This window comes from Apus apus, chromosome 9, assembly GCF_020740795.1.
Source record: "Apus apus isolate bApuApu2 chromosome 9, bApuApu2.pri.cur, whole genome shotgun sequence".
Taxonomy (NCBI): domain Eukaryota; kingdom Metazoa; phylum Chordata; class Aves; order Apodiformes; family Apodidae; genus Apus; species Apus apus.
The window spans coordinates 14,753,394-14,781,382 of NC_067290.1; the positions used below are offsets into that span (position 1 = coordinate 14,753,394).

The 27,989-nt window shown below is 37.0% G+C and overlaps 1 protein-coding gene across 11 annotated transcripts in view; it reads left to right on the forward strand.

Annotated features, from left to right (window-relative positions):
* DOCK3 (dedicator of cytokinesis 3) overlaps positions 1 to 27,989 on the forward strand; it is a 180,485-nt gene that overhangs the window by 91,640 nt on the left and 60,856 nt on the right. For 10 of the 11 annotated variants that reach the window (XM_051627123.1, XM_051627129.1, XM_051627124.1 and 7 more), the window contains exons 13-21: positions 6,004 to 6,092; positions 9,375 to 9,500; positions 18,851 to 18,975; positions 21,865 to 22,027; positions 22,518 to 22,624; positions 23,314 to 23,485; positions 24,141 to 24,238; positions 26,278 to 26,361; positions 26,741 to 26,841. In XM_051627123.1, coding sequence (XP_051483083.1) covers positions 6,004 to 6,092; positions 9,375 to 9,500; positions 18,851 to 18,975; positions 21,865 to 22,027; positions 22,518 to 22,624; positions 23,314 to 23,485; positions 24,141 to 24,238; positions 26,278 to 26,361; positions 26,741 to 26,841 — 1,065 coding nt within the window. Of the gene's footprint in view, positions 1 to 6,003; positions 6,093 to 9,374; positions 9,501 to 12,897; positions 13,153 to 18,850; positions 18,976 to 21,864; positions 22,028 to 22,517; positions 22,625 to 23,313; positions 23,486 to 24,140; positions 24,239 to 26,277; positions 26,362 to 26,740; positions 26,842 to 27,989 lie in introns of those variants that run through there. The other variant, XM_051627133.1, reaches the window with a different exon arrangement.

Consider the following 27,989-nt stretch of genomic DNA (forward strand, 5'->3'; position numbering starts at 1 on the left):
TTATAGTAGCTGTTGTTTTCACCTCTGCTGCCGCACAGCCTTTGTGTTCAACATCCAGGCACACCCATTACTGCCCTCCCAGAGATGCAGAGCCCATAACAGAATTCAGCTCTGTCATCTCGTGCTTGTAATTTTTTATCACTATTATCATGTGCTTGAGTTGTTTTAAGTCTTGTACATCAGTCTTTTATGTTACTGCTCTTTGGAGTGTTCTCTGTAAACCTCCAACCAAAATCTTCAGAAGGGAAAATTACTATATTTGAAAGGCACCAACTTATCCCTTTAACAACTGTTGGTCTTCCACGACAGAATGTTTTCAGAATTTTATCTGCTTGCATCTTCTCTTTAAACATTCTTTTAGCTAACCCACCTTTTTTTACTGTGTAGACTAAAATAAAAATGAAGGATTTTTGTCCTGGTTTAAAATTGTATGTGATTGCTTAAACAATGTTGAATTGACTTTCTTACCTGCTGTTCTCATTTTGGTTATTGTTGAAATGCCTCAGGCCAACCCAAAAACATCATAAAGATGAAATAAGGAGGGAGGTGTGTTTGTATGTTTAAAGGAGCAGTAAAAAGCATTCTTTCTGTAGCTATCTGGCTAAAGCTTACAGCTGCTACAAATGAAGCAGTCAGCCTACAGCCAGAAAAGCCTTTTCATGAGGAGAAGCTGGAAAAAATTTGAGACTGAAAACCTAACAAAGGCTGAAACAGATACATGGTGTTTCAATGGACACTTTTGCTGGATCCACAAGAGGGAATGATTCTGAAAAAAAAATCAATTTACTTCACCGGTCTTTCTCAACTTGCCTTGTTATTGTTAAAGATTTATGTCTGGAAAGTACTTCTTTCTCACAATCCAGATTTTGCTGTTTGTTAATCCTGCAGTCACATTATAATCTTACTAAGAGGATATAATACCACAACTCTAGTTATAAGCTCATTATGTAAAAGCATGAAGGTTTACTTTTATAATTCTTTTTACTAATATGCATGTGAAATATCTTAAAAATGAGATGGAAACTAAATTCTCAATATTATTTTTTTTCTGAGATCACCTCATTTCATGTTTTTTATGAATTTTTATCTTTAATGGATTATTTTGCATGTTACTCTTTATGTCAATCTTCCCATTCCCCTAAAAACTTCATGTATTTTTCTTTAGTTTTATTTTTGTCCTGTTTTTTCTCAATCTTTTTTTCCCTCCTTCTCCAGCACTAGCTCTAAAAATTCCTTCTTATTAACGTGGTGTACTGCCTGATTGCCTTTCACTTTTGCTAGTCAGTTGTTGCTGTTTGCCCAGCTGGACAAGAAGGTACCTTGTATTTTGTTCCCATCTGTTTGACATCAGGGTCTGATGTCATAAGGGAAACATTCCAAATGGTAACTTTTCTGTAGAACCAGCCAACCTGAAAAGGTGATGGATAGCTCAAAAGAAAATTCTTATTTGATCTAGAAATGTGTTTTGTAATATATTTGGTATTTAGACAAGTGAAATGTTAACAATAAAATGCATTACAGGCAAGTGTTTTCAGGCCAGCATTTCAAACTTGGGAGAGTATTATTCTTTGTATTCAGGAACGTAAAGCGCAGCTTACACTGGTAGTTGGTACAAAACTAGCTTTAAGCTATCTTTGCAGTCCATTGATTTTGGGACAACTTAGTTGCAGGTTAATTTGCAGGCATAAGTCATTGAAGACTGAAATCTATTTTAACTTGCATGCCATAGGCTGGTACAGCAACTAAGAATTTATCAGAGGGCTGAAAGTTTCTGTAGTCTTACCTGTGAGGGTGGAGGACGGTATAGAATTTGTCCCATAGGTTATCTCTCTACTTTAAAGATAACATTATTTGCAGTAGGATACTTGACTTCTGATGTCTTGGCAATGTGATGATAGTTATTACTTTTTCAGATGAGTAAGCTGAGTATTGGTTAAAATTCTAAATTAGCACAAAACACCACAATTATTGAAGGGGTTTGTACTGTTCATTAATGTCTTAAGCTCTGTTCAAAGGGGTTTTGAGAGATTGTTTTAGGGAGTGCAGATATAATTAATTTGCTATCCTGAAGTTCTAGAAGGTTTCTTCAGTGCTGACCTGCCCTGAGTTACTGTGTGGGTATCTGATCTCTCCTCCCAAAAAGGATATAGTAGTTACAGAAGACATGGAGCAGAGCAACTAAAATGTTTAATGGCATAGATTTGTTCCTTTAGGAGAGAGATTGAGAAGGTGGGGTAGCTTCAGTGTGAAGGGAAGCAGTGGTTGGAAGGGATATTACCAAGACTTAAAAAATTGTGGAGGGTAAACTGTTGTTCACAGAATGCAACAGTACAGGAATTAGGGACACTCACTGAAATTGGAAGATGACATTAAAAAAGATGGGAAAAATACTTCCTTTAGGAAGCAGGTAATCATCCTCTGGGTTCTGTCACCACAGACGCTGTGAACACAGGCAGTGTGAGCAGGTCCAAAGGGGATTAGACAAGTTTATGAACAACAGATCCAGGAACAGACAGTGATGTGCTCTCTAGCATTGCTAATGCAACAACAAAGGAGTATCTCCTATTGCCAGTGTGGGAAGCTTCCTTATTAAATGTTCATACATTCTTAACAATCAGCTGACATGTCTGATACCTAAACTTATTGCAGCAAAAGGAGAAAAGCTGAGATAAATGGAGCTAAAATTTCAGGTGGGATATTCCCAATCTAACTGCAGTAGATAACCTAGGAATACTGGAATACAGCTTGATCAGCATTTAAAGTAATACTTTTGGATAGCATGCTAGAAATAACTTTTAATGGTTTTTCTCCATTTTCCTTTTTTTACTGTCAGTCCTTTGTGTTTAATTCATTCTAAGTTGTCTGTGTTCCTTTTGCTTTTATAATAATCAACATTTGCAGGGAGTGTGTCAGTAACCCACAAGCTTTATGAGTTATCTCATTATTCTTGGCAGTATATGGCTGATACTGAAGCTGTAGAAAATTAACAGCTACTGCTTTACTAGAGAGCCTTAATTCCCTTTGCCATACTATTCTTCAGTTACATAATGCAGCACACAAAAAAATTCCTACTGTCTTCACAGTAGCTGTTTCATCTCTTACCCTGGTTTTGTCAAATTAGGTACTCTTGGGGGAAAACAGAAAAAGGGGAAAAAAAAGCTAGTATGTTTGGGAGAAGTTTTACAAAGTGAATTATTTCCCAAGACTTCTGCCTTCCTAGGAGCTGAAGGTATTCAGGATTTTTAGGGTTGTTGGGTTTTTTTTGTTTGGGTTTTTGGGGGGTTGTTTTTTTTTTTTACTTTTAAGAGTCAATAGTACGGAAGTTTTATTTAGTCTTTACTTCAATTGCACTTCAGGAGAAAGAAGATTCTCTATTGCTGTTGAGTTAAAAAGTTGCTGACTTCATGGGGAATCTTTAAATCTTGCAGCTCTGATTTAAATAAAGTATAATTGAATTTAAAAGGCAATTAGACTTGATCAGCATTCTGGTTTTGTTTCATTTTGTTTTCTTTTCCTTTTTTTTTCTTTTTTAACCCATAGTACTGTTTGTGGTAAAGGTTACATTTTTTGATTTTCAATAAGGTTATTATACTAGTAAAATAGCCTTTTCAGCTGTGCTTGCACTAGTGGGAAGTACTTCATAACATTTATAGTGTCTCCCTTCAGTATGTGGTAGCACTGATGGCACTTTTTTCCCCAGTGTGATTCCACTGAAGCTTAGTAAGTTTAGCAGGTTGGTTGTACAGCTTTACATACACTGGTACAAAGAAAGCCCTGCAATTCTAATTATAAGATGAATAGTAAATCTAATTCAGGTTCATAGGGACCTCTCTAGTCCAACCTCCCTTTCTGAGCAAGGCCAGCTGAGGCCAGGCCAGGTTGCTCAGGGCTTTATCCTGTCATGCCTTGATAGTGCCCAAGGATGGAGACTGTACAACCTCTCTGAGCAACCTGTTCCAGTAACACTTGACTGTCCTCACAGAAAAGCTTTTTCTAATACCCAGTCTGAACCTTTCTCATTTGTGTTTATGCCTATTGCTTTACATCATCTCACTGTGCACCACTGAAGAATCTGGCTGGCTCTTTTGTCTTAATAACTGCTTGTCGGTCTTGCTGTTAACATTCCCCCTCTTGCCGTGTCTTCTGCTGGCTTAAAAAGCCCAGATCCCTCAGCTTCTCCTGCAGCACATGCTCCAGCCACCTGCCCATCCACATGACTCTTTCCTGTTGTCTGTTTTGTATTAGAAAGCACAAAACTGAGCACAGTGTTCTAGGTCCAGACTAAGAACCACCAAGTAATGTATTTTCCCAGTTGACAGTAGAAACATACAAACAAAATACTAGTTAAATATTGATATGTTGTGTAAACAGTAATATACAACATACAGCTCTGAATATACCATGTTTTCTCTACTGGATAGAAACTGTGTCCTTGCTTTGTGAAAAGCTTTGGGAAGTTCACTGAATATACAAAATGTGTTACTTTTTGTGGGAATAAGATCTGAGCTTGAACAAAAATTGCAGGATAAAGAAGACAGATAACAGATACATATAAACAGTATAGTACCAGATACATATAAAATACAATGTAATCATGTAGCTCAACGTTATTTATATATACATAAGGATTTTTTTCTTCCTGAATGGTGAGGAAAATTCTTGGGCAGTTGCAAAGCCTGTGTGGTGCCTACATTTTGGTCCCTACCATTGTAGGGACAAACTGAGGTTTGTTATTGTTGGCCCATTTACACAGGAATGGGCTATTTTATACCCTTATCCTTCTATTTCCCCACCATTCATACTAAGTCTTGAACAATCCCAAAATGTTCTTCCCCAGCATCCCATAACAAGTCCAGTATCACCAAAGGCCACAACCCATTTTAGTCTTTAAAATGATCCAGAGAGCCTTCCAGGCTGGCTCGTCTCGCTGGGTTTTGCACCCGGACAACATGCTGATCGTTCTCCCGCAGCAGCTGTTGTTTTCCCCCCTGCCATTGATGAGCCTTTAACTGCACAACCTAACGGGAAAGATAACGTTACTAGGAAATGCTTAGAACAATTCTGGTTTTGGATGCTGCAGTTAAGCAGTGGTTTTGATAAAATGTACATCCAGTGGGTATGAATCTGCATGTCTGGTGACGGGCAGTGCGGCCAGACATCCTGCCTGAATGTTGTTGGAACAGGATTAGAATCCACACACCAAATTGTTGTGTATTGTTTGAACTGATATTAACAACTGAATTTTCCCTGGTGAAAAAATATTGAGTGGAAATATGAGAAATCTGTTGACAAATAATGATATTGTTATTTCTAGCCTAGAAAGTAATTAACGGTTTACAGATGGTAACATAACTGAAAATGAAGTGTAACAATATTTAAAAATGCTTGTTAAAATTATGTATAGGTGAATAAATAGTTGTGTAATGCTCCTTCAGAAGATAATATGCATACAGAAGCATACTTTGTGTTGTTATATATTTTGTTCTATAGTTTGGGGGGGTTGCATCAGATTTCAAGGCATCCTGTAAGATACGTAGGTAAGCAAAAGTATTGTTGTAGATGCCTGAGAACTAAATACTAAATACTAAAAACAGAAATCAGGGGTTTATGTAGTCTTTCAAATTTCACTTTTTATTTCTTGATTTTAACTTTTTTTAAATTAAAAACATGGCAACAGTTAATTTCAGCTAAAATTTAATTTTCTACATGGTCAGAATTCACATAGGATGTCCAGAGCTTACTTCATTCTGTCATATTATGAAGAGTGAGACAATGGCTTCGATGACAGAAAAGTCACCACATGCTCCTAAGTGTCCATAAAAAGGGGATAATTAATAGGGAATGCTTTGTTCTTTCCACTTTTAAAAATGAGTTGTGTGTGATTTCTGTGATTCATCAAAACCCCACAGCCTTTCATTTTATCTGTACAGCATAGTTGATTCTCCTGTCCTGTGGTGGTTCAACAGAAAGCTTTTAACTTGAATTAGTGTTCTTCTGTTTTAGGTGTAACAACGAAAATGAGTGGTGCCAGATCCATGAAAATATTATTCGCAAGTCCAGCACCAAATACACAGCACCCAGCTCTAACTATGGTAATTATTTACTTGTGTCTTTTTGTTAAAATAACAGCTGAAGATTTCCTTTAGGAAACTGCAGATTATTTATAGCAAAGAAATTCAGTGAGATGTGAAATTATGCACAGTTGAATTTCTCTGTTTGTGGTGTTTTAAAAGTTTAGCTAAATTTCATTCACATTCAGTTTTCAGGTGAAAATCTGTATAGCACCTGCCAATTTAACCAGGAATTGAAAATCCAGACCACATCACCTGATGTCTTTCCTTCTCATATACAGCTGATGATAGTATTAATTGAGCATACTAAATTTTCTTCATCATTATATTTGTAGTGTTATTTTATGTCAATGGAGAGAACTAGTGGCCTGCCATACCATCAGCTTACTCTGTGGGTCTTAATTTCTTGACAGTTCTAGTTACCAAGTATATTTATGCTTGTGCAGACTGCTAGCCCATGGGAAGATACAGCACAAGCAGAAATCAACTTTGGCAGAACCCTTTAAAAGTATTTTTGTGTGACACTGGCTAAAGTTACTGTGACCAGACTTGGCTGCACAGGAAATGAAGAATTCCATTTTTATTAATCTGAATTTCCTTGAATAAAACCATCCTCCTTTCATCCTGTATTCCCTTGAAAATTCCAGGTATAACTTTTATCAAAGCCTCACTCTCCTGAGTATACCATGCATCCTTGTCAGCAGAAGCAAAGCCAGGGGTTAGATTAGTCTAGCATATTTGTCTTGAGTGTTCAGAAAATTCTGACTGTCCAGAAAACAAGCAGTGTTTTTTGCCTACAAATTAATTATCAAGAAGACTCTGATAGTTTCAGTACTATGATAGTTTCATTATGTAGTTAAGGAGAATAACTGTCTTGGCAGAGTTTTTGCCATCCTTTAAATCTAATTTTATTTTCCTAGCTAATGATTGATAAATATGGAAAATAAATCTTGTCCTACCTTGTTACCTTATGTAATGATTTCTGTAGTTCACTAATTCAGAGGTATCATTACCGTTCTATTAGAAAGGAACCAGCCAATAGGATCCAGCTCTGCTGTGTTCCAGCTAATTTTGCATTCATTACTGAGTGCCTGGTTCATTACTGATGTCCATATCCTGCTATTGTCAGTCATTTGCATAGTGAGATATTGTAGTGGAATATGCAGTTCACACTCCCATATAAGATATTAAGCACAATAAGAAGCAAATAAAACAGTTTTTAGGTGTGGAATTTTGCTTCCCTGCTGTCCTTCCTGTTACAGTTAAGGTCATCCCCTAATTATCACTGAAACATTTTTCTGAATGGTTTATAACTTTGAAACCTTGGACTGTTTGCATTTATTTTTAATGCCAGGTGTCAACCTAAAACTTGTATTTTTCAAGCGTGAGCTTTTTGGAAGAGCAAAAAGAAAGGGAAATAGCTTTTTACCCTTGCCTTTGGCATTTAAAAAGAATTATTTCAAACAATTCATTAAGATCTTGAGCACCTCTGGGATGGGAGGTTGAAACTTAGCAGAGGTATTGTCCTGGTGGGAGGGGCAGTATTGCAGGCTGACATGATTTCAGTGTAAGCAATACAATTTGGGCCTCAGAACCTGCTCTTACCATGAGAAAATACTCAAATGTGTGAATTTTCTCTGATGAAAGGCTTTCTGTTTTTTTTCTCCCCCCACCTTCCCAGGTCTTGTGTAAAATTAGTCCTTCAGATCTGCTGTAAGGAATAGAAAAAAACTGGGAGAATAGGCTGGGCAGAAAAGAGGACTGGAGAGAAGATTTCCAGAACCTCTTGGGGAGAGCAAGAAACGAGGCAGAGGTTTTATGAGGTGGAATGTGTGGGAGGGTGTCATATAAGTAATCGATGTAATACCATGCAGGGAAATTACATATTCTGTTACCTCTAGTGACTGATTTTTATAGATGATAGATCAGTTCTGGTGCTGTTTGATAAGTACTGAGGGTGCTGGTGTGGGGAGGTCTGAAGTTCCAGATTTGCTCTGCTCGTTACTTACTTTAATTTATTTGATTTTAAGAGCAAAAGAGGATATAAAATTAATGAGTTTGCTGTAAGTGGCAAAAATAGTCAAGACTGATTTCTAAAGAACTTGTCTCCTGTGTTAAACCTTCTGTAGCACATCCACACAGGTGTACATTCACACATAGGGTTTGAATTTTTTCCATGGTTATAAAGCCTCTGTTTTCCCTGCAGTGCTTTCCAGTGCTCTTCTGCCTACTTAGCTGGACAGTTGCAAGTCCATGTTTTGGCAACTTTTGAGTACACATTGTACAGCTGCTTGTTCAGCTGGCTGGTTGGCCTCCCTTACCCTTCATTTTAAGGCTTTATGCTCTTTTTTTCATCCCAAATCCTAGTATTCATAAAATCTATGCAGTCTTCATGTTGTCTAGATATCTACTTATTTGGCAAATTTGTCTGAAGCCAGAACACAGGCTTGAAAATAATTTCAAGGGAAGAGAGCAGAAAGTGATTTCATTCCCCTAGTAACTTGTCTAACAAAATGGCAACTAAATATTGTTTGCCAAGCCCATCTATTAAGCTTAGGAAATGGCAGAACTTTAGATGGCTCATGCAAGGATCTGTATACAAGGCAGTGTTTGGTTTTGTATGTTTTGTTCCAGTGAGTGAACAGAGAGGCTAGGAAGAAATACTGAGCAACTATTATTCACTCAATGAGATAGAGATTGTGGAAAATGTGGATGTAATTCACGTTGATTCCTAGTCAAGCTCTTCAGCTGATACCCTGAACAATGTGTTATATCGAGAGAGGTAGTTGTTGAAGTCAGTTTGAACAGTTGGTACTTCTGAAACATGTTGAGGTGCTGAACAGAATTTCATTAAAATCAGCATTCCTATATGAACCAGTTAAAGAAACAAGTGGAACAGATAAACATTGAGATTATTTTTTGTGGTATTAAGTGGGATTAAAGGTGCTTTAGAGCTGTTCTACAGCATTGTGGTAGTTCAGACAGAGGCAGTATTGCTCATGTATGTGCTGTAACCTGCTGTGTTTGGAGAATACAAATACTTCACTGTAATTTATGACATTTCTGCAACTATTCTGATTTTTAAAATTTGTATTTTCATATAATGTTATCCTCTTAACTGATCCCTTAAAGCAGTTTTGTTTGTTCCATTTCAGTTTTAAATTACTCCAAGGGAGAGCTCTATTTATATATTTGTATGAAATTAACTGTGGAGCAAAGCATTATTTTACCTGCATGCCTTGAAGATACAGACATCTAATTCTTAGGTAGGAAAAAAAGTAACATCTTTGCTTTTTTTTCCAGGACTTATAATATCTCTTCAGCTTCTTCGTGGTGACATGGAGCAGATTCGGAGGGAAAACCCCATGATCTTCAACAGAGGCGTTTCTGTTACCAGGAAGCTGGGTTTTCCTGATGTTATAATGCCAGGTAAACATTACAGCTCTGATTTTAAAATATTGGCCATTTATTTTCTCATACTCTTCTAGACAAGCACCACTGCATTGGGTGCTTTACTTGAAGAAGATTAATAATGGAAGAGTTACTGTATCTATCAGTAAATGCCAATTCCTGATTCAGAGAGGCATGCTAAAACATTTTGATAAGTGAATATTATAGTAATAGAAGGTGTTAAATTCACAGGTATAAAAGGTGATCTGGAATTATCACAGTGATATTCCCCTCACCTCCCCTGACAATTAGGTATCTCTCATGTATGCTAAGCATAGAGATATGTTTATTTAAAAATGAAAGAAGTTTCTTCTTCTCGATAATCCAAAGCCTGGAAAAAGAGTTTCCACTTTGCCACCTTGATTTTTGGACTTAGTATGATGCTTTTGTGTAATGACAGTACATGAGGCTGCAAATCTGGCCTGATGTTCCAGCTGGCCTTACAGAGCACCTAGTCCATTCGACAGCTGTCTTGCCTGAAGCATTGCTGTACTTCATTTGCTCCTTACTTCTGGAGCAGCAGGTTGAGATGCTTCTTGTTTTGGCACAAGTTGAGGAAGCCCCAGCAGAGCCAAGAGTTCATTTAGGGAGGACACCAGAACCTAACCAGTCATGCAATCCAGAGCTATATAACCTGGCATTATACTGCCTTGATGTTTGCAGTGTAGTAAGAAATGGGTTTACTAATTTTATTGCATGTATGGCATTTGAAATACTACCTCATTGCTATGCATTATAACCAAGACCAAGGATGACTTTGCAGACATGGGAAATGTTATGAAAGCATAATGGGAAAAGTATCAGATTTTATTACTCAAAAGTCTGCAGTGAGACATGGGTATCAAAAGTGGTTGTACCCTCATTATGGAGGATCTTCAGAAAGCACAATAAAAACAGGGAGTAGGTGGCAAGAATTTCTAGAATCTGAAGTAAAAGGATTTAGAACAGTATGTGTTTTGTTTACTAATGAACTTGAAAATAAAATAGAGCAGCAGAGGATGTGGGCTATAAAGCCAATTATAAATTTTACTTTTTAATGACCTTAAAGCAGTTCCAATCCTAACCCAAAGCAATCAGATAGAGAAAAGATTAAATATTGCCTGTTGATATGCAGACACAGCTGCTGCAAGATGATCTGCTGTAATTGAGATCACAGCTGGATGTGTCAGCTAGAATAGGTAGGTCACAGCTAGAAAAGTCAATATCAAAAATAACATTTACATACCTGTGTAAGTGAATTAATTATCCTGCAAGAATTGCTTTATTCTCCATTTCTATGTATAGAGCTGTCCCTCGAGTGCTTCCAGACCACTGAATTTTAGAGTTTAAGGAATAGTTTTATGGCCTCAGTATTCCCTTTAATTGTCTTCTCATTTTCTGGGCCCTACCCTCTTTCTGCAAGCTGACATAGTGGGTTGCTTTCCCTGTACTTCTGATTTGGTCTATGCTTTTTTCCAGGCCTTGAACCAGCAGGTTTGCAGTTTTCATGCGAAAAATGCTCCTAATCCTAAATGTTAAAAATTCTCTATTCACTGCAGCTAATTCCAATTTCCAAACTCTTGTCATTAAGAATTCTAGCTAAAATACTGCCTCAGTGCAAACGATGTCCAAGAAATCTTAAATATGTTATTACGATCTTTGTGATATTCAGCCTAGAGACACTGGACATTAAAGTAAATTAAAACCAGATTCCATGGTGTATGTTTGCAGCACGTCCACTGTAAGGTTTACTGTGCAGATACAGTGCTGATCTTCACAGGTCTGGTCAGCCCAGCAGTTTTTCAAATTATGTTCTTCAAAAGACCACAGTTCCTTGCATCTTTCTGAGAACCACAGTTCTTGTTGGAGAAAACAAGGGGTTGGAACTAGATCATCTTCCAACCCAAACCAATCTATGATCATCTGTTTAGAATGGGGCTCATATATATATATGTATATATATATGTATGTGTGAAAGCACCACATATATAGCATATATAGAGCTTAGATGCAGACATTTAGGCACTTGAATTTGGAAAATAAAAGGTTTACATTTGTAACCTGTCTTTAAACACCAGATAAGAAAAGAAATGCAGCCATGGAAGTGTGAATAGATTTTCACTGTAATGATAAATTAGGACATTGACAGAGTAGAGATGAGATTTGAAGAGAGAGGTACCATGAATGGTGCTCTAAATGAAAATTTTAGTTATCCTGGTTATTCTCCAGGATAATAAAATCTAAAAACTAGTAGATTAAAATATAATGTAACTTCACTGATGCAGTGTACAGTGTTCATTTTAGTTACTTACCAATTTTTTTTGAAAAATGTTTGACATAACTCAAGTGACAGCAGATATTTGCCTGTTGTTTGCTTTTAAAACTATAGATCAAACTGGAGTCTGAGTTTACCTGATGTCCAGGATCGAAGCAAACAAACAAAATCCCCAAAAAAACAAACCAAAACAAAACCAAACAACCCAACCCTGTCATGCACGTTAGCAGTTCTCAACCATGTCTGCTTCTTTGTCTTTGTCAAACTACCTTTTCCTTGTTTTGCTTCAGAACTGTTTCTTTCTTATAAAAGACAGGGTTTCCTCTTTCAGAAAAGAGCACAGAAAGTTCGTGACTTGTATTTTGCAAGTGGATGCAGATTTTTCAAGTCGGTGTGATTTTAATTTTTTTAATGAATAAATTAATAAAGGCTACATAACGTAGTATTGTTAAAGTATGTGCTGATCATTTTGCTGAACCAAGAAATTTTTTTTTTAATTAAATAACTAGCATTTCAAATGGATCTCCTGGGTCATAGGTGTTAACATTTTCATATCTTAACCATTAAAATTCTGTAGCTGTGTCTTATCACAGAGTTTTCCTATCCCATTTTGTTGCTAAGCAGTAGCATTAGTTCTTGTATCAAGCCTGCATTTTCCCCTCACTCAGATATGAGCAACATAAGTGGTAGCTGGTCATTATTAAGAAATTAAGTGAAACTGGTCTTTATGTGCTTATATCTTGCATGGTTATGCAGAACAAAATTAATATCCTACAAAATAACCATGCCTGTCTTAATTTCTAAAGATAAAATGTTCTTTGTTTCCTACTGTTCTGCTGTTTCCTACTGTGTTCTGAGAAGAGCATTATAAAGACTTGCATTGTCCTTTTTTTGTCTGAATCAGAAGGGATTCAGTCAAACCAACCTCATGGCAGAGGTGTGGTGGGGTTTGGTTCATTTGTTGGTTTTGTGGTTGTTTTTTTTTTCCTTTTCTAAAATTGCTTCTGGGTTCAAGACCATCCATCTGACCCTGACAATTTTACCTTTCCCCAGAGATAAAAGCAATGAGGCATGTGCTGCTTGCCTTTTGGATTGCAACTTTATTTGTATACAGAACTTGCTGATCAGAAATCTATTGCATAGGCATGGCGTTTGTCAGTTCCCCAAAGGACATCCCTTCCCTTCCCCATGTGCTGATAAGTATTCTGTCTTTTACTTTGATCCTCTGATGAAAAGTGCATGCTTCATCTTCTACTTGTGAGTGATGTTTCTTTCTCTTTTTTCTCTCCCCTTGTCTTAATTTCCTGGCTTCTCTCCCTTTCCTTTCCCTTTATTCTCTACTCTTTCTTTCTGATGCAGAGATGAAGATAGTTGGGTGTAAGTTTCTGCTTTTCTGTGTAATGTCTGCTTATTGCTTGCTTTTTCCCATTTTCATATCTTTCATGGAATGTTGGGGATTGGTAAAGATGGCAAATCATGACATCACAGGGAAACGTTGGTAAGAGAGAGGCATAGACTTTGTCTTATCTGTCTCTCTTCATACCACCGTGTTTCAGACAAATTTAGTAGCTATGACAGATGAACCAGTAGAAAAGGTGAGAAGCATCTCAGCATCTGTTCTGTCAGTGAGCACAAAGTCATGGCAAAAATACATTCAGAAACAGATGAAGCAAAATCCATCAGCTGTTCTCAGAATGTTCATGGCAGGAGAGTCAATGAGACTAAAAGACATTGTAGGTATTTAACAGTTATCTGCAAAAGGTATTTACAAGGAGAATAAAAAAATATTTCTGTCAATCATAAACTTGCAGAAATGGAAAGCTAAAATACTTTAAAAATAAGGGAAGATAAAGAGAAGAAAAAATCCCTCAAAAATCAGCTTACTACTACTGAAAAGAAACTGTTTAAGGGAAATAATTGAATTTTAAAAGAGCATAGTATAAATTCCTCTCTGGACATAGTAGTCAAAAAATGGATAGCAAATAATCTAGTACGTATTGATTGTTCTTTTTACTTGAAACACTTGAGTGTTCTCTTCAGCAAAAGCTAAAGGAACACACAGAGTTAAACTTGCATAATGTTCTCCTTATAGCAAAAAAAAGTTATGTTAATTTAATTTGCCATACAGGCAGTAGATAAAAGCTCTGTTTCCACTTGCTATTGTAATGTTACTCTCAGTAACAGTTGCATATTGTAACTATTTCAAGAATATAGGCCTTAAAAAAAGTGACTGAGTGTTGAAGGGGCTGAGAAATAAACTACTGAACTGGATCTAATGCAGTTCCCAGGGAGTGACCTTAGCAAGTTTCCTAATTTTAACAGCAAGCAGTAATTTAGTGGGCAACACATCAAGTTTTACACCAGTGTCAAAGGTGACTTCACTGTTAGAGCAAAGGGAAATCATGCAGCGTGAGGCCTGGCACTCTTATCTTTTGAGATGTGATTGAGAACAAGTCTGTAACAGGCAGCCAGAAAGAAGGCCAGAGAGCATTTGAGGGCTTTCCCACACAGAGCACTTGGTCCATTTTTTCCTTTAGTCTGGTTGTTTTGAAAAAACAACTTGATCACAAAGCTGATCGTGGGCCTTGTTCTGCGGGCCTCATCTGCGTTGGAATTACTGCACTTCAGACATAGCTGTGTATTTTTCATTTGGAGAAAGCTAAAGCTTAAAAGTAAGGGTGTAGCATGCTGTTTGAGATCAGAATCCAGCTCCCAGCAACTCGCTCTTGTGCAGTGGCCTCCAAAGGTACTGTGGAGAAGAGCTGCCATCAAGAGAATGTCTGATGCAGTCTGGTGCTTTTGGCCAGAAAGAAGTTGTGGGGATGTTCCTTTATATAAGACGTCCATCTATAGTGTCATTTTTTCTTCATAAGCCATTGCAGAAGATCCTCTGAGTGTCCTTGCCCATTCACACCCTGGGGTTATTTGCACTCTTGTGTAACGTGCTGTTGCCAAACCCAGTGATGTCAGAGTTGAGTAGACAGGGTAATATCCCAGTGTTGGGCCCTGAGTAAATAGGACCATCTCAACAATTTAACAAATACAGACATCAATACTATTTTGTATAGACAGATTGTTTTTATATCCTTGGCTGCTTAAATTGTAAAAGACTAAGCTTTCAGTTTAGATGTCCAATGAAGATTCTCTGGATAAATAGTTATTTTACCAAGTTACTTGAAACTAGACCTGCACATCCTGAATGCTGAGAGCTGAATTCCCCAACCTACAGGGATATGTTACTTGTCCTTTACAGGTTCACAAAGTCACAGAACTTTGACCTCTTATAAAACAAAATTTCTGGAATCAAGATGTCAGGGATTTGTTTGCCTCTTTCTCCTATAGGAACTTACATGAATTATGTAACCTTTTTTTGACTCAGTATTCTCCAGTATAAAACAGGGATCATTCCTGTCCACAGTCTACAAATTCTTTTAGGATCTCTTAATAAAACATTAGATTAAATGCAGATGGTTTCTGTAAATCGTTACTAGATTCCATTTCAAGTAAGTGGTTAGTCTTCAAGTGGAAAACCCTACAAATTTGATCAGGATAAATCTCCTGCTTACTCTAATAGAGACTAGATAATTACTGGCCATTAGGTTCATTAATGTTATTAAGTCTCAAAAATGTTAAGTAAGGATTTCGAAGCCTTCCAGTACATTTGTAAACACAAAATCAGTATACAGCTCATGTAGCCTTTTCTGCCACTCCTCTTTTTCCCCGTTACTATAAAAATAGTTTCAGGTGATATGAGAGGATTTCATTTCAATATAAGCAACCTCCCCAAGCTATAATTTATTATTTATAATTTAAACAATTGCACATTTGGCATAAGGCTTTGTAAATAGATTAAATTAAACAAAACAAAGCCCCCAGAAAGGAGAATGGAGGGTAAAGAAAGAGCTGCATAAACATCAGAATTTTTTTATTATTATTATTGTGAAAAGTACTGCATTTCAAGACATTTCATAAATAATTCGTAACTGCATATGTTAGAAGTGCAAGTATTTCATGCTAAAAAGCAGTTTGCATTTACTTCTAAATGGAGAACAATTGCAGAGAGATGGGCTTTAAAACAAATACTGTTCTGAAAACTCTCCTTTGGTTTTCAGTTCATCCTTGACAGCCATCTAACACAAAGAGGCCTTGGTTTAAAATGTCATCCACAGGTTTTAGTCTATAAATACTTTGGCACACTAGCACTTTTTTATTCCTGAACTAATGATAGGAGGCCACAGCTAACCCAGTTTTAGAAGCTGCACTGCTCTATTTGTGGTGATGGGAGGCCCAGGTGATCCAGGTTGGTGCAGCACACTGTTTTTCTCCCAAAATGCAAGAGTTATTGTCACTTCAGAGCCAATACTGTTTGTACAGTAGTTTGCCACACAGAGGGCAGGAATTGTCTGGTTTTTTAGACAAGATCTTTATCTTTTTCTTTCTACAATGGAATGAAATCAGGAAAGTGCTCCATCTGCCAAGATTTTTTACTTGATATGTAGCTGTCATTCTGTGTTAGAGCTGACAAGAATCCCTTCTTGATTGTACTGATCACACTTCTTGTGTAGTTCCATGCAAGCTGCACTGTGCGATCTGTTCGTGCACTTGCCTGGCCTTGTGCAGAATGTTTTCCTTGCCTTGCAATTTGCATACTCAAAATGTTTAATAAATTGCACTGTGTTCAAGCATTTGCTGTAATTCCTCTGCATTCCATTAGTGCATCTTAGCCCAGATCCCTTAAAAACAGTAGCAGCTGGAGAAAAAAATGGCTTGCAAGGACTCGGCAGGAGATGTGGTTAACTAGTAATGCTGGGAAAAGGAGGGAGTTCTCTGTAGTAAGATTATTTTCACTGAAATAAATGGAAGCATTTGAGTGTTTAGTTACTCAAAATTTTCAAGAAACTTACAAGCTCCACACCTGATAGTGGAATGCTTTTTGTCTTTTCTAGGTACATTTCCTTCCTATTTTTACTATATGTAATGACCTTTTCTATTTTTTTAAGATTGAATAGACAATATTTTTACATGAGAAGATGAAACATTATACTTCACAAAAATACTTTTTCTCTTCTTTTTTCTTCATTTTGATGCAAACCCACTGTTTTTTAGATTCCTCTACCCCCCACCCCTAAGGCATTTTTTTAATTAGTGAAGTAATAATATCCCTCTTGTTAAGCTTAATGGAAGATAAGATGCTATATATATAACCAAATGCTGCCTTTAATTTAGGCTGGAAAATTATTTTTAATCTGACATTGGACTTTGTGTAGCCAGTCTGTCTTCCAGAAAAGAGGTCATAAATAGGAAGCTTCAAAATGCTAATTATAGTGGGTACAATTAATTTCTATTAAGAGTTGTAGCATACAAATTGAAACTTTTTTCCTTACTGTGCAAACTGCTAAGAAAAAAAGATGGAGTCTGTTAAGTAGGAGGATTTTTCAAGTCCCTACTTAAATTATCTTTTGTGATGAGTTTTGTATTTTCTTGATATTCCTACAGTCAACATGTAGGTAGCTGAGCTTGATTTTGAACAGCAAGATAGTTTTCTCTGTTGTTGTGGACTGCAGTGGTGCATTTCATGACTGTTCTTTGATGAGAAAAAACAGATCAAATATTTGAGGTCTTTCAGCAGCCTCTTGCTGTCATCTTTTTGCTGTTAATGAACCAGAGCATTTTCAGACCTCTAGCTGTGAGCTGTTTCAAGCAGTCAACTCTGTGTGAATCCACAGGGGGAGTGAGGTTGATGGGGAAAGGAGGACATTTTGCAAACAGATTCCCATTCATAAGGGAGTCCGAGCAGGAAACGAGTATTTTCTCTGGTTAAAAAGTTGTACTTATTTGCAGAAATTAAAATGGAAATAAAGACAGGATGGAAAGCTTCTATTGTTAGTCCCCACAGTATATTAGAGAACAAATTCTGTGGGGTTATAAAATTGAAGAAGAATTTAAAGTGCTTCTTTGACAGCCACAGAAGGACAACCCTCACTGCCTGGAAGCAAATGCTGCCTATTTCATTGTGCTTCAGATTAATAAACAGATTTAACTCAATCAGCTTCCTGGGGTGGAAGAAATCAGACATTCAAGGAGCCTCTGCTTTGCTGGATAACCATTCCATTACTTCATTATTTAGGCTCTTGAGGCCGCTTAGCAAAATGCTTTCCTTGAAAGGATTTAATTTTTTAATTATTTTAATTTTTTATATATTTTGAATAGATTGCCCTTAGTATTCTTGCCTTTGTGGCAAGTGAACCATCATGAAATGATGAGAGCAACTAAATCCTGCAGAAAAATAGTTGCTACCTGCTGGCCTTTTGGTGCGTGTTCTGGAACTGACTGCATTAGTTTTGAAAGCAGAGTCTCCCAAATCAGATTTAAAAAAAATGAGCTAGAATCTGTCAAGTTCAGGATAGCAAGATGCTGAGATAGATGCTAGTATTTGTATTTCTGAATACAGTCATTTGCTCTGAAAGATCTCGAAAAGGAGGTAGTGAAAAGTGGGCAAGTATCCATACTGCCTGCTTCTTTATATTCATGCATATGGGTAACAGAGGCTAGCCAGAAATGCAGCCAAGAAAGAAAATTCAGTTAATCCACCTCAACTGAATTACAACCAAGTTTCCAAAAAGGCTCCTTTAATTTTGTTGATATGAGAAAAAGAAATTATTAAAATATAGGAAATACTTGAAGAGCTAACAGAACATAATTTTCTGCTGATCATCATAAAATACTTAGTTTTCTTAAAAGATACTGAAAAAATGAAGTCTCACGCTAATCATGTTTTGTCAGGCCTAGCCTGATGCTTCCAGATCAGATAATTTGACAAAGTAGTAGAAGGTTTTTTTTCCCTTCCCTGCTCACAAACAATAAAAGCAAGTGTTGATTCTGAGTTCGCACTTAATAAAGGCGTTACTAACAATAAACTGATGTTATGCACTGATATGAAAATGTTCATCTTTATTAACAATTAACTTGCTGCTTGGAATGATTTGGGCATCAGCCATAGTCTTGCAGAGCACAGAATGTGTTGCACGGAGCCTTCCATATTGAATTGAAGCATGTGACTCCACTCTCACTGCAGGTGATATCCGCAATGACTTGTACTTGACATTAGAAAAGGGAGACTTTGAAAGAGGTGGGAAAAGTGTGCAGAAGAACATCGAGGTGACCATGTATGTGCTGTATGCAGATGGAGAAATCTTGAAGGTAAGTGCTTCTTTTCTCTGAGCTTTTTTTGGCAAAGTTTTTAAACCATAGATTATGATGAAGTGATGAACTTTAGATGTGAAAGTGTGGAGCACTTCACCTTAGTGGCAATACGGGAGTTGCAGAAAATACTCATAAACTGAAAAGCTTATGTAATTTCAAAATGTGATGTCAGTGGCTACAGTGGCAATAAAATTTTAGAGTAACTAGCAAAAAAGAACTGGAATGTATGGCAAATATCTAAAATTAATTTGTGTTGGACAACGTGAGGAAATGTAATTACAAGAGAGCCTTTTAAATCTGAGCTGTTGGAGGTATGGCACTGAATGTAGTTTTGGAAAATAAATGTGAATACTCTTATTTCCAAGATCTTGGCCTTCACCCTGGGATGGTGGTGTTGAATGTTTTTCTTCCTCTTTTAGTTTCAGGAGGAAGACGGTATGTAGGTAGGTAGGTAGGTAAGAAGAGAGAGGCAGATAAGTCAGCTGTGTGGGGGGTGGGAGGGTGTCAGGATAGAGAAGTAAACGGAAGGTAATTGAACATAAGCATCTATCAGAAATGGAGAAGTGGCTGCATTAAAATGCATTAATTATAACTTCCTCTACCTTTTTTTTTTTATCTACACTGCAATAATACGGCCTTTGTAGCCATGATCATAGAAGAGTCTCAACACCAAAGTGCCCGTGCACCAAACTCATTGCCACAGCCTGGTTTTTTTAATTGAAAAGAGCGTTTTTCCTTTATTACTACAATTCGTGGTGATTTCATTAACAGTGAAGTGTATCTTTTGTAAGGAACTGGTTTGTGCTCACAGCAGTTGCAGGAAGATGACAATCCTTTTCTGTTTAATTACATTAGACATACCTTTCAAATTGAGTGACATTTTTAATCATCACATTCTTTCTCAGCAGTCTGCCAAAGACCTCTGTAGCTCTTAGCCCTCCAAACTGCCATACCAGCATCTTCAAATGCTAATGCACATGATAGCTAATTATACTGTAACTGTGGCTAATGATTAAGTATAAAAGCCATATCATTTCTAGACATTATCAGTCTTAATTTCTTCTGTGTTTTTGGTCAAAATGGTCATTGATGGATACTCAGTTACCTTTTTCTTACCTTTGCCTATTATTACTCCTGTAACAGTACTTCAGGGCTTTGCTTGGGATAATGGAACAGACATGGCACAAACTAACTAAGGATAGTAAAAGGTGGTCATTCACCATGAGGACAGTCAAACACTGGAATAGTCTCCTAAGGGAAGTGGTGGATTCCCCCACATTGGACAGTTTTAAGTCTCAGCTTGACAGAGTGCTGACCCATCTCATATAAACTATAGTACTACCTAGAAAGGTTGGACCAGATGATCCTTGAGGTCCCTTCCAGCCTGGTATTCTGTGATTCTTTGTTTTTTAAATTTAACCACATATTTAGAAGAAAAATCTTGATACCCATTTTTATGCTATTGCTCCACTGTATAGCTGCAGTCAGAGCAACAAAGATACTTTCTGTCAAGGACATCTAATGGTCCCCAAGGTTCACTGTATTTCAAACATGCAGACAGTAGAATTTTTCTACACAGGAAATACTCAGTTTTAATCTGAGATTCTGTTCGGAGAGACTGTTCTTGCATTGAATCCCAAAATTCCCAATAACTTATGTTTCTTTTTGGGCTCTTTCACAAATTATTAACTTTATCAAAGCCAGAAGAATGTTACCACAGGTCAAACTAACTGGGTCCAGTTAATGGAATATACTTGCCTTGATTGTCCCTTGATTACAGAAGAAAGAATCAAATCAACATCTTTGGTATTTCCAAGGGATGGGATTTAGAGATGCCTTGGGGAGATGACCAGTAGTGCCTCTTGTCACAGTACTATTCCATGTGGAGTGTTTTAATGCCAGAATTTATAATGCATGTGTCATTCTGGGTCTGCTTAGCTTCTGTTTCTTCCTGGATGCGTTATCCTTACAGATGCTGAAAGTGGAGAATCTCAAAGCTGTCTTCTTTTTCTGAATGGTTTTGTAAGATCTTGTATCTTTTGAATCACTTTGTAAGCACTAGGTCTAGAACGTGGGTTAGTGCTTAGAAGAAATAAATGTACTTTCTGTCCCACCTCTTCATTACAGAGGACCTTTTACTGTCCTTATTTCAGGCCTTCAGTGTTTCTCCTAACTTCCTTAGCTGATGTTCTGACTAAGGATTTCTGTATTTCCAAAACATTAAAAATTCATGCTTTTCTTCATCTCTATTTTGAGATTACACACATTGGCCAAAATCTCTGAGCTTTTTATACCTAAAATCAGAAATTTAGATCCCATTACATTTTTAGGTGATGACTATTCAAAAGAAATTCCTTCCTTACCACTAGTGAATTAAGTGCATCAGAATTTTCTGGGTGATGCTGGATGGTTGCAGTTTCAAAAGACCAACATTTTTAAGAGCTTATAAAGTTCAGATGTCAGTTCTCAACTGTGATACTGAAGCAGAAATCTGATAAAACAATCTTTTCAGGAAAGTTTCATAGTACAATTGATGTCCTATTAGGTCCTTTTTGTTTTGTTGTTTTTTTTTTTTTTAACTCATCTTTATATATTTGGACTTACATGTTTATTGTATCTATTCTAGACTTGATAGCAAACTTAGCTTAAACAATAGCTTAAGATACTGGAGTTCATCCAAGTCTCCTAGCTCATACTTTGATCCAAAACAGTTTAAAGATCTCTTGAAAAATTCAGATTTCATTGTGTCTGGATTTCTGCTTCTGACTCTTCCTTTATGCCTACAGGAAGATATGAGTTATAGAAAGGTTATCACTGTGTAATAAAATGACTCAGCTGTAGTGATGTGATGTCTTTTAATCTTAGAATTGTTTTCTTTTGTTCCAGGACTGCATCAGCCTGGGCTCAGGAGAGCCAAGCAGGAGTGCTTACCACTCTTTTGTCCTTTACCACAACAACAGCCCTCGGTGGGGGGAAATCATCAAGCTGCCCATCCCTATCGACAGGTTCCGTGGGTCCCACCTCCGGTTTGAGTTCAGACATTGTTCCAGTGAGTGCAAAATATAACCAACAGATAACTAAAAAAGCTTGAGATCTTTCTGTTGTCAATTTATATTTGGGTAGGGCTGTTACTGGGTGGAAGGCAGGAAGGAGGTGCCACCCTAAAATACAGTGGAGATGCACTGCTAATCAGCCAGTTGCCATATTTATTAAACTGCAAGTTAAAACCAGTGTGAACAGTCATTGAAGGGGCAATACATGGTGCAGATGTTCTCCCCTGCTGTGCTTTTGCTGCATTTTCCTGTAGAATGTTTTCTTTACAACGTGTATATTTTATACTTTACTATGTTCAGCATGTTTGTGCTTGTTTTGAGGCTTGTTGATCATTTGCATAAAAACAGACCTAGTTGATGTTGTTTCGTACGTAACCTGTCTGCTTTTTGTTAGGCATGTAGAGAACTTAGTGAATATCCTTGTGCTATATATGGACAGGCAGAACATGTACAAATATAATTCCTTATTTCTATCTCTTGCTACAGCAAAAGACAAGGGAGAAAAGAAGCTCTTTGGTTTTGCGTTCACTCCACTGATGAGAGATGATGGCACTACCTTGTCAGATGATATCCATGAGCTTTATGTTTATAAGGTACCAGTTTTTCTCTGCAGACTTCTCACCTACTCATCTCTACTTCAGTTGGTCATTAGATTATCTTTTATTTCCCTTATTTGGAAGCATGTGAGGAACAGATGAATAGTACTTGCAGAATTTTATAAAACTGAAATCACATGTTTAGGTATGGGTACAGGCTCCTGTGCTAGGCAGAGCCAACCTTTTCCCTTCAGATAATGATGACTGAGCTCCCGTTAATCCTGTCCATTCTGAATTCAAACACATTAGTGTTTATGAGCAGTCAGCAGTTTTACTAGTGTTACTCTGTACTTTATATTATGAAGTTAATGCTGTGCTTCAAACACATCATGTTGCAGAGCTACAGCTTGGCAACCCTGTAGCAAGGGGTTTGGGTGGGTTTTTTGGGTTTTTTGCTTCCTGAAAATTTGCCTTGGTTTATTTCTTCAGTATGATTTTCAGACAGCAGCAATAATTGTACAGTTGGAAGTTTTAACAAGTCAGTGTTTAGGAGACCACACTTTCTAGAGCTGGGTCTGTTCTGGGTATGTGCAGGCCCCGAAGGCAGTAAGCACAGCTTTTTATTAGAAGTGTTTTTGTGCACCCCAAAGAGCAATACAAGTACTGTTAGGCAATTGCTGACAGAGTGTGAGTATGTGCAATGAGATAGATGGGATACACTTGCATTTCTTGTCCTGTATCTGCAGTGTGATGAGAACAGCACGTTTAACAACCACGCACTGTACCTGGGGCTGCCTTGCTGCAAAGAGGACTACAACGGCTGCCCCAACATCCCATCCAGCCTCATCTTCCAACGCAGCACCAAAGAGACCTTTTCAGTCTCCACGCAGCTTTCTTCTACCAAACTGACCCAGAATGGTAAGTAGCTGAACCTTTTAAATTGCCCAAGGCAACAGAAAAAGGGATATAAGATGGGTATGCCTGTGCTCTGTTTATTTTACTAAAACACTCCTTTGTTATAATTTCATTATATGTATGTTGGGTTTTTTTACTAACATTGTTGAAATGAGCAGAAACTGTTTTTGAGGAAATAAGTATATTGATAGATGGCAGAGAAATCAGACATTACTCTAAGTGCAAGAGAAGGTTAATACGTTAAAGCAGAGCTCATTTTCATTAAATGATTGAAAAACAAAAAAATCAATGTTAGCCCAAAGTTTGTTTTGTTTGGCTTTTTTGGAGTTTCTAAGTAAATAAAACTTTGCTATGGCAACGTCCCTGAAGCATGGGAAGACGAAAGTGGATTGTCCACAGTGCAGTGTCCAGTCACATGTGGGGAAAATGCAGTCCTTATTCTTTTTAAAGTACTTCATCATTTCTCTATTCATTTATTTGTTAGTAGCATTGGATTTACTCCCTATTTTCCTTCTTGTTTTCCTGTATTTACTTTTTTTTTCTGAGAAGTGTGAACTGCAAGGAGCCGAAGTGCAACGTAATGAATCTCTGGTGGGTTTGGGTTTGCCGTTATTCCCTCTGTGTATGGACTCAAGCTCTTTCTCTCACTGTTCTGCAGTGGATTTGCTTGCCCTGCTGAAGTGGAAAGCTTACCCAGATCGTGTGATGGATATTCTAGGAAGACTAAGACATGTCAGTGGCGAGGAAATTGTTAAGGTACCACATGAAATAGCAGCCTTGGGATGTATCTGTGATCACAAGGGAATGCAGACCTGCAATGCATTTCTGAATGTTCCTTCTTCTGTACCTTTTGATTCACCCTGTGAATTCTCAAATGTATGAACTGGGATTTTATTTTGATGTAAAACACAATGGGCAAACTGTCCTTGGGGTCAATATAGAGCTGATCCTTAGTGACATTCCCTCACCTACATGTGCTGCATGTATCAGGGAGTCAGCTCCAATTGTTCCACTCTTTAGACCCACTCATGTTGAGCTGACACTTGCTGGTGCAGACAGCCACTGGTTGTGGTGTTTTGTGCAGACTTACCTGCTCCAACGGTGTTTTTTAAAGGACAGTCTCTGAAATTGCTCTCAAATTAAATTAAGAGTGGTCAGTCACTTAGAGAGTGAAGAAAACAGAGCTGGTTCAGAAAAGTTGGCTTTTTCAAACAGCTATTAAAGGTGATCTATAGTTTTGTTTTGCAAATACATTCCAAATGTCTGTGTAGAGGAGAAAGAAATGTGAAACCCTGAAAGTTAAGTTTTGCTCAGTGGCCTGTGGCCCATCCTGCAAACCCAGGTTCCTGTCCCAGCACTGTGAATAGGAGCTGTTGTCTAGAGCACCAGCTGCTCTCCAGCATTTCTGTCAGTCATCTATCTCCTATCTGAGAATTTCATTGTGTTTAGTAACCACTCTTGCTCTACATGCCAGTCCTTTGTGTGACCTGAACTTTAAGTCAAAGGAACTTTAAAATGCCTTTGAATACTTGTGGTCTCAGCAAAAATAAAAAATTATATTCCAGTTACCTCTCTGATAATTTAACGTGTGCTGAGAATCGGAATGGTTATGGTTGGAAGAGACCTTAAAGGTCATCTAGAACTTTCCTTAGAATCTATTTCTATAAATCCATTATGAAAAGGAGATGGTTTGTAATGGCAAACAAAGAGATTAAACTAAAGAGAAATCCTATTACTTAATTAGCAGTTTATGATTAAAGACACTGTAATTAATTTGAATGTCACCCTATCTTGAATGTTAATATTCGTTATAAATTTGTAACAGTAACAGAAGGTGACAATACCTTGTTTATGTAAGAATTCTTCAAGAATGTTTTGTACATTTTGTTTGCAGGGCAGTACAAGTGTCTGGTTTATAGAGAAATCATAAAAAGATATGGATTAAATTATTCCAAGGGGAGAAATAATTTATTCCCTCCCTAAATCAGCTGCCATTTGGCATTGGGATATGAAGAACAGAATGCAATAATTCAGGAAAAAAATACATTTTATCCTTTCTGAGACTTGATAAATTGTTAAATTTTATTTCTTGTTTTCTGCATAAAAAATTTAATTAGAGTAGATTAAAATATCATAAGAGAATGTGCAGTTTGCTTGATCTTCAGCGTTCTTCTTCACCGTCATTCTTTCTGAGGACTGTTCTTTCAGGAAAGAAAATCACAAATGTCAGCACTGAGTAAGCTGCAGTGTTATGGATGAAAGAAACAACTGGCAATATGTAACTTGACCCAATTAATGCCTGGTAGAAAAGCTTTACTTTCTGTCACACAACAAAAGTTTTCAATATTAAACACCATTTGGAGCAGCAGCTAATGTACTTCCAAGTCTTAAATTTAATGTCAAGCAGTGTCTGAATCACTCCAATGATATCAGAATGGAGTTGTTTTGTCACAGTTTGTTTAGTCAGTTTACAGTGGAAGTTGCATTTACATAGTTATATATATTTACAAAGTTATATAATATGCAGTTATATTTACAAATCAGTCATGCAGTACATCTTTTTTGTTGATTTTTATAAATTTTTGTTTAGAAATGTTTCTTGTGAAGAGAGAAATTCTTCTTAGTAAGAACAAATTAAAATCTGTCATGTCATATGGATCAATCTGAAGTAGTTTGTCCTTGGCAAGTGTTTCACAAAGATATCAACATGTACCAAATAATTCAAGCAGGGGGGAAATAACCTTCTTTTGAATGCAAGTTAAATTGAAATTCTCTTTTTATTCCTCTCATTTTAGTTCCTACAAGATATTCTTGACACCTTGTTCGTAGTTTTGGACGACAACACAGAAAAGTATGGTCTGTTGGTCTTTCAGTCTTTGGTAAGCTGCTGAATTGTCACTTTATCTCATGCTCAGTGAGTTTTAGATTTTTTGCTATCATTTTTGCTAGTGTTTTCCTTCCATGAAATATTAAATATTCAGCTGCCTCCAGCCTTATGTCTTTTGTAATAATCTTGGGTGAGGAGGGCAGGATGGCCTGAACAGATGCGAGGGCAGCAATATTTGCTCACTCTTGGGAGAAGCAAACACAATAACACCTAATGTCTAAAAACATCTAATAACACAACTACTGACTGATTAAAGAAGCTCATATGTTTCATTGTTCCTTACCTTGTCTAACTTGCTTACAGAAACCTAGCAACAGTGTGAACAACGTGCCATTTCCTTCAGTATGGGTTCACTTTTTCATCTCCCACAGGTATTCATCATCAATCTGCTGCGTGACAGCAAGTATTTTCATTTTCGACCTGTGATGGACACTTACATTCAAAAGCACTTTGCAGGAGCACTGGCTTACAAGTAGGTTTTGTTTATCCATCGCTCCAGGAGAGGGTATTAGCAAGCTTTTGAGTGATGCCACCATCAGAATCATAACCTGCATGTTAACAGTGGTTTCCAAAAGTAGAACCACTCAGATGAAAGTTTTCCAGCACGCTTGTAGAGAAAAGCTGCTGAATGTCACCTGTGGCTAAGAATGAGCAGACTTACCTTGCCTTTCTCAACTGGAAAATCTTACTTTCTTTTTTTTAACTGTCACTCAGCAACAACTCATGATCAGTCCATACTAATGAGCTCCCAAGTGTATAAGCATTTCTTGTGCTAAGGATGTTGGGATATAAGGCTTGTGTGAAAGCTTAGAGCTAGTTGTAACTTCCACTTGCTAAGTAGGCAGGTATACACATAAGAAGATGTTCTATTTGATTACCATAAATGTATCATTTCAGTAGGTCAGAAACTTAAATTTTCACTGCCACTTTGAAGATTCTGCTTTATTTTCCAGTATTCTTTTTAAAGTTTTGCATCAGAAAATAAGGGAGATTTTTTAAAGCAGTAACATCCAGCATTCAGGGTTCTACTTTTGCTTTCTTTTAGACCATTTCTTTTGTATATTTGAGAATATTCTATCTTTGGCCACAATAAACAATAAAAGCAGCATAAAAATGGTTTTGATTATTTTAAGCCATTCACATTTAGTGTAATTTTAAAAAATGAAAAATACTCTGTCAATGGCAGGTAAAAAACTGCAGATACTGTACAACACTAGAAGGCATATTCATGTTCAGAGGATAAAAAGGTGTTCTGCTTTGTGTTAATAATCACTTCTCTCAGAAAAAACAAATTATTTTTGGTAGTCTGATGCCTGAAATAAAACCCGCTTTTAATACAACTCTTTAAGTTAATCCAAGTGATATTGTGTACTTAGGAAAACAGATGCTTCTATTTCCTGTGATCTTAGTCTCCAAAAACTTATTTAGAGGACACCTGAAATTTCTTATTTAAAAAAAAAAGAAGCATGTTTTGGTCTTGGAAATATATTGCATGTCTTTATCAAAGGTCTCTCTTTAATAAGATCTTTTTTTATGCCCTCTTAGTGTTCCTCATGGTCTGAGTCAATTTCTGGTTTTGAAACTTAAACACATACATTATGGAAATCCTGCAGCTAGGAC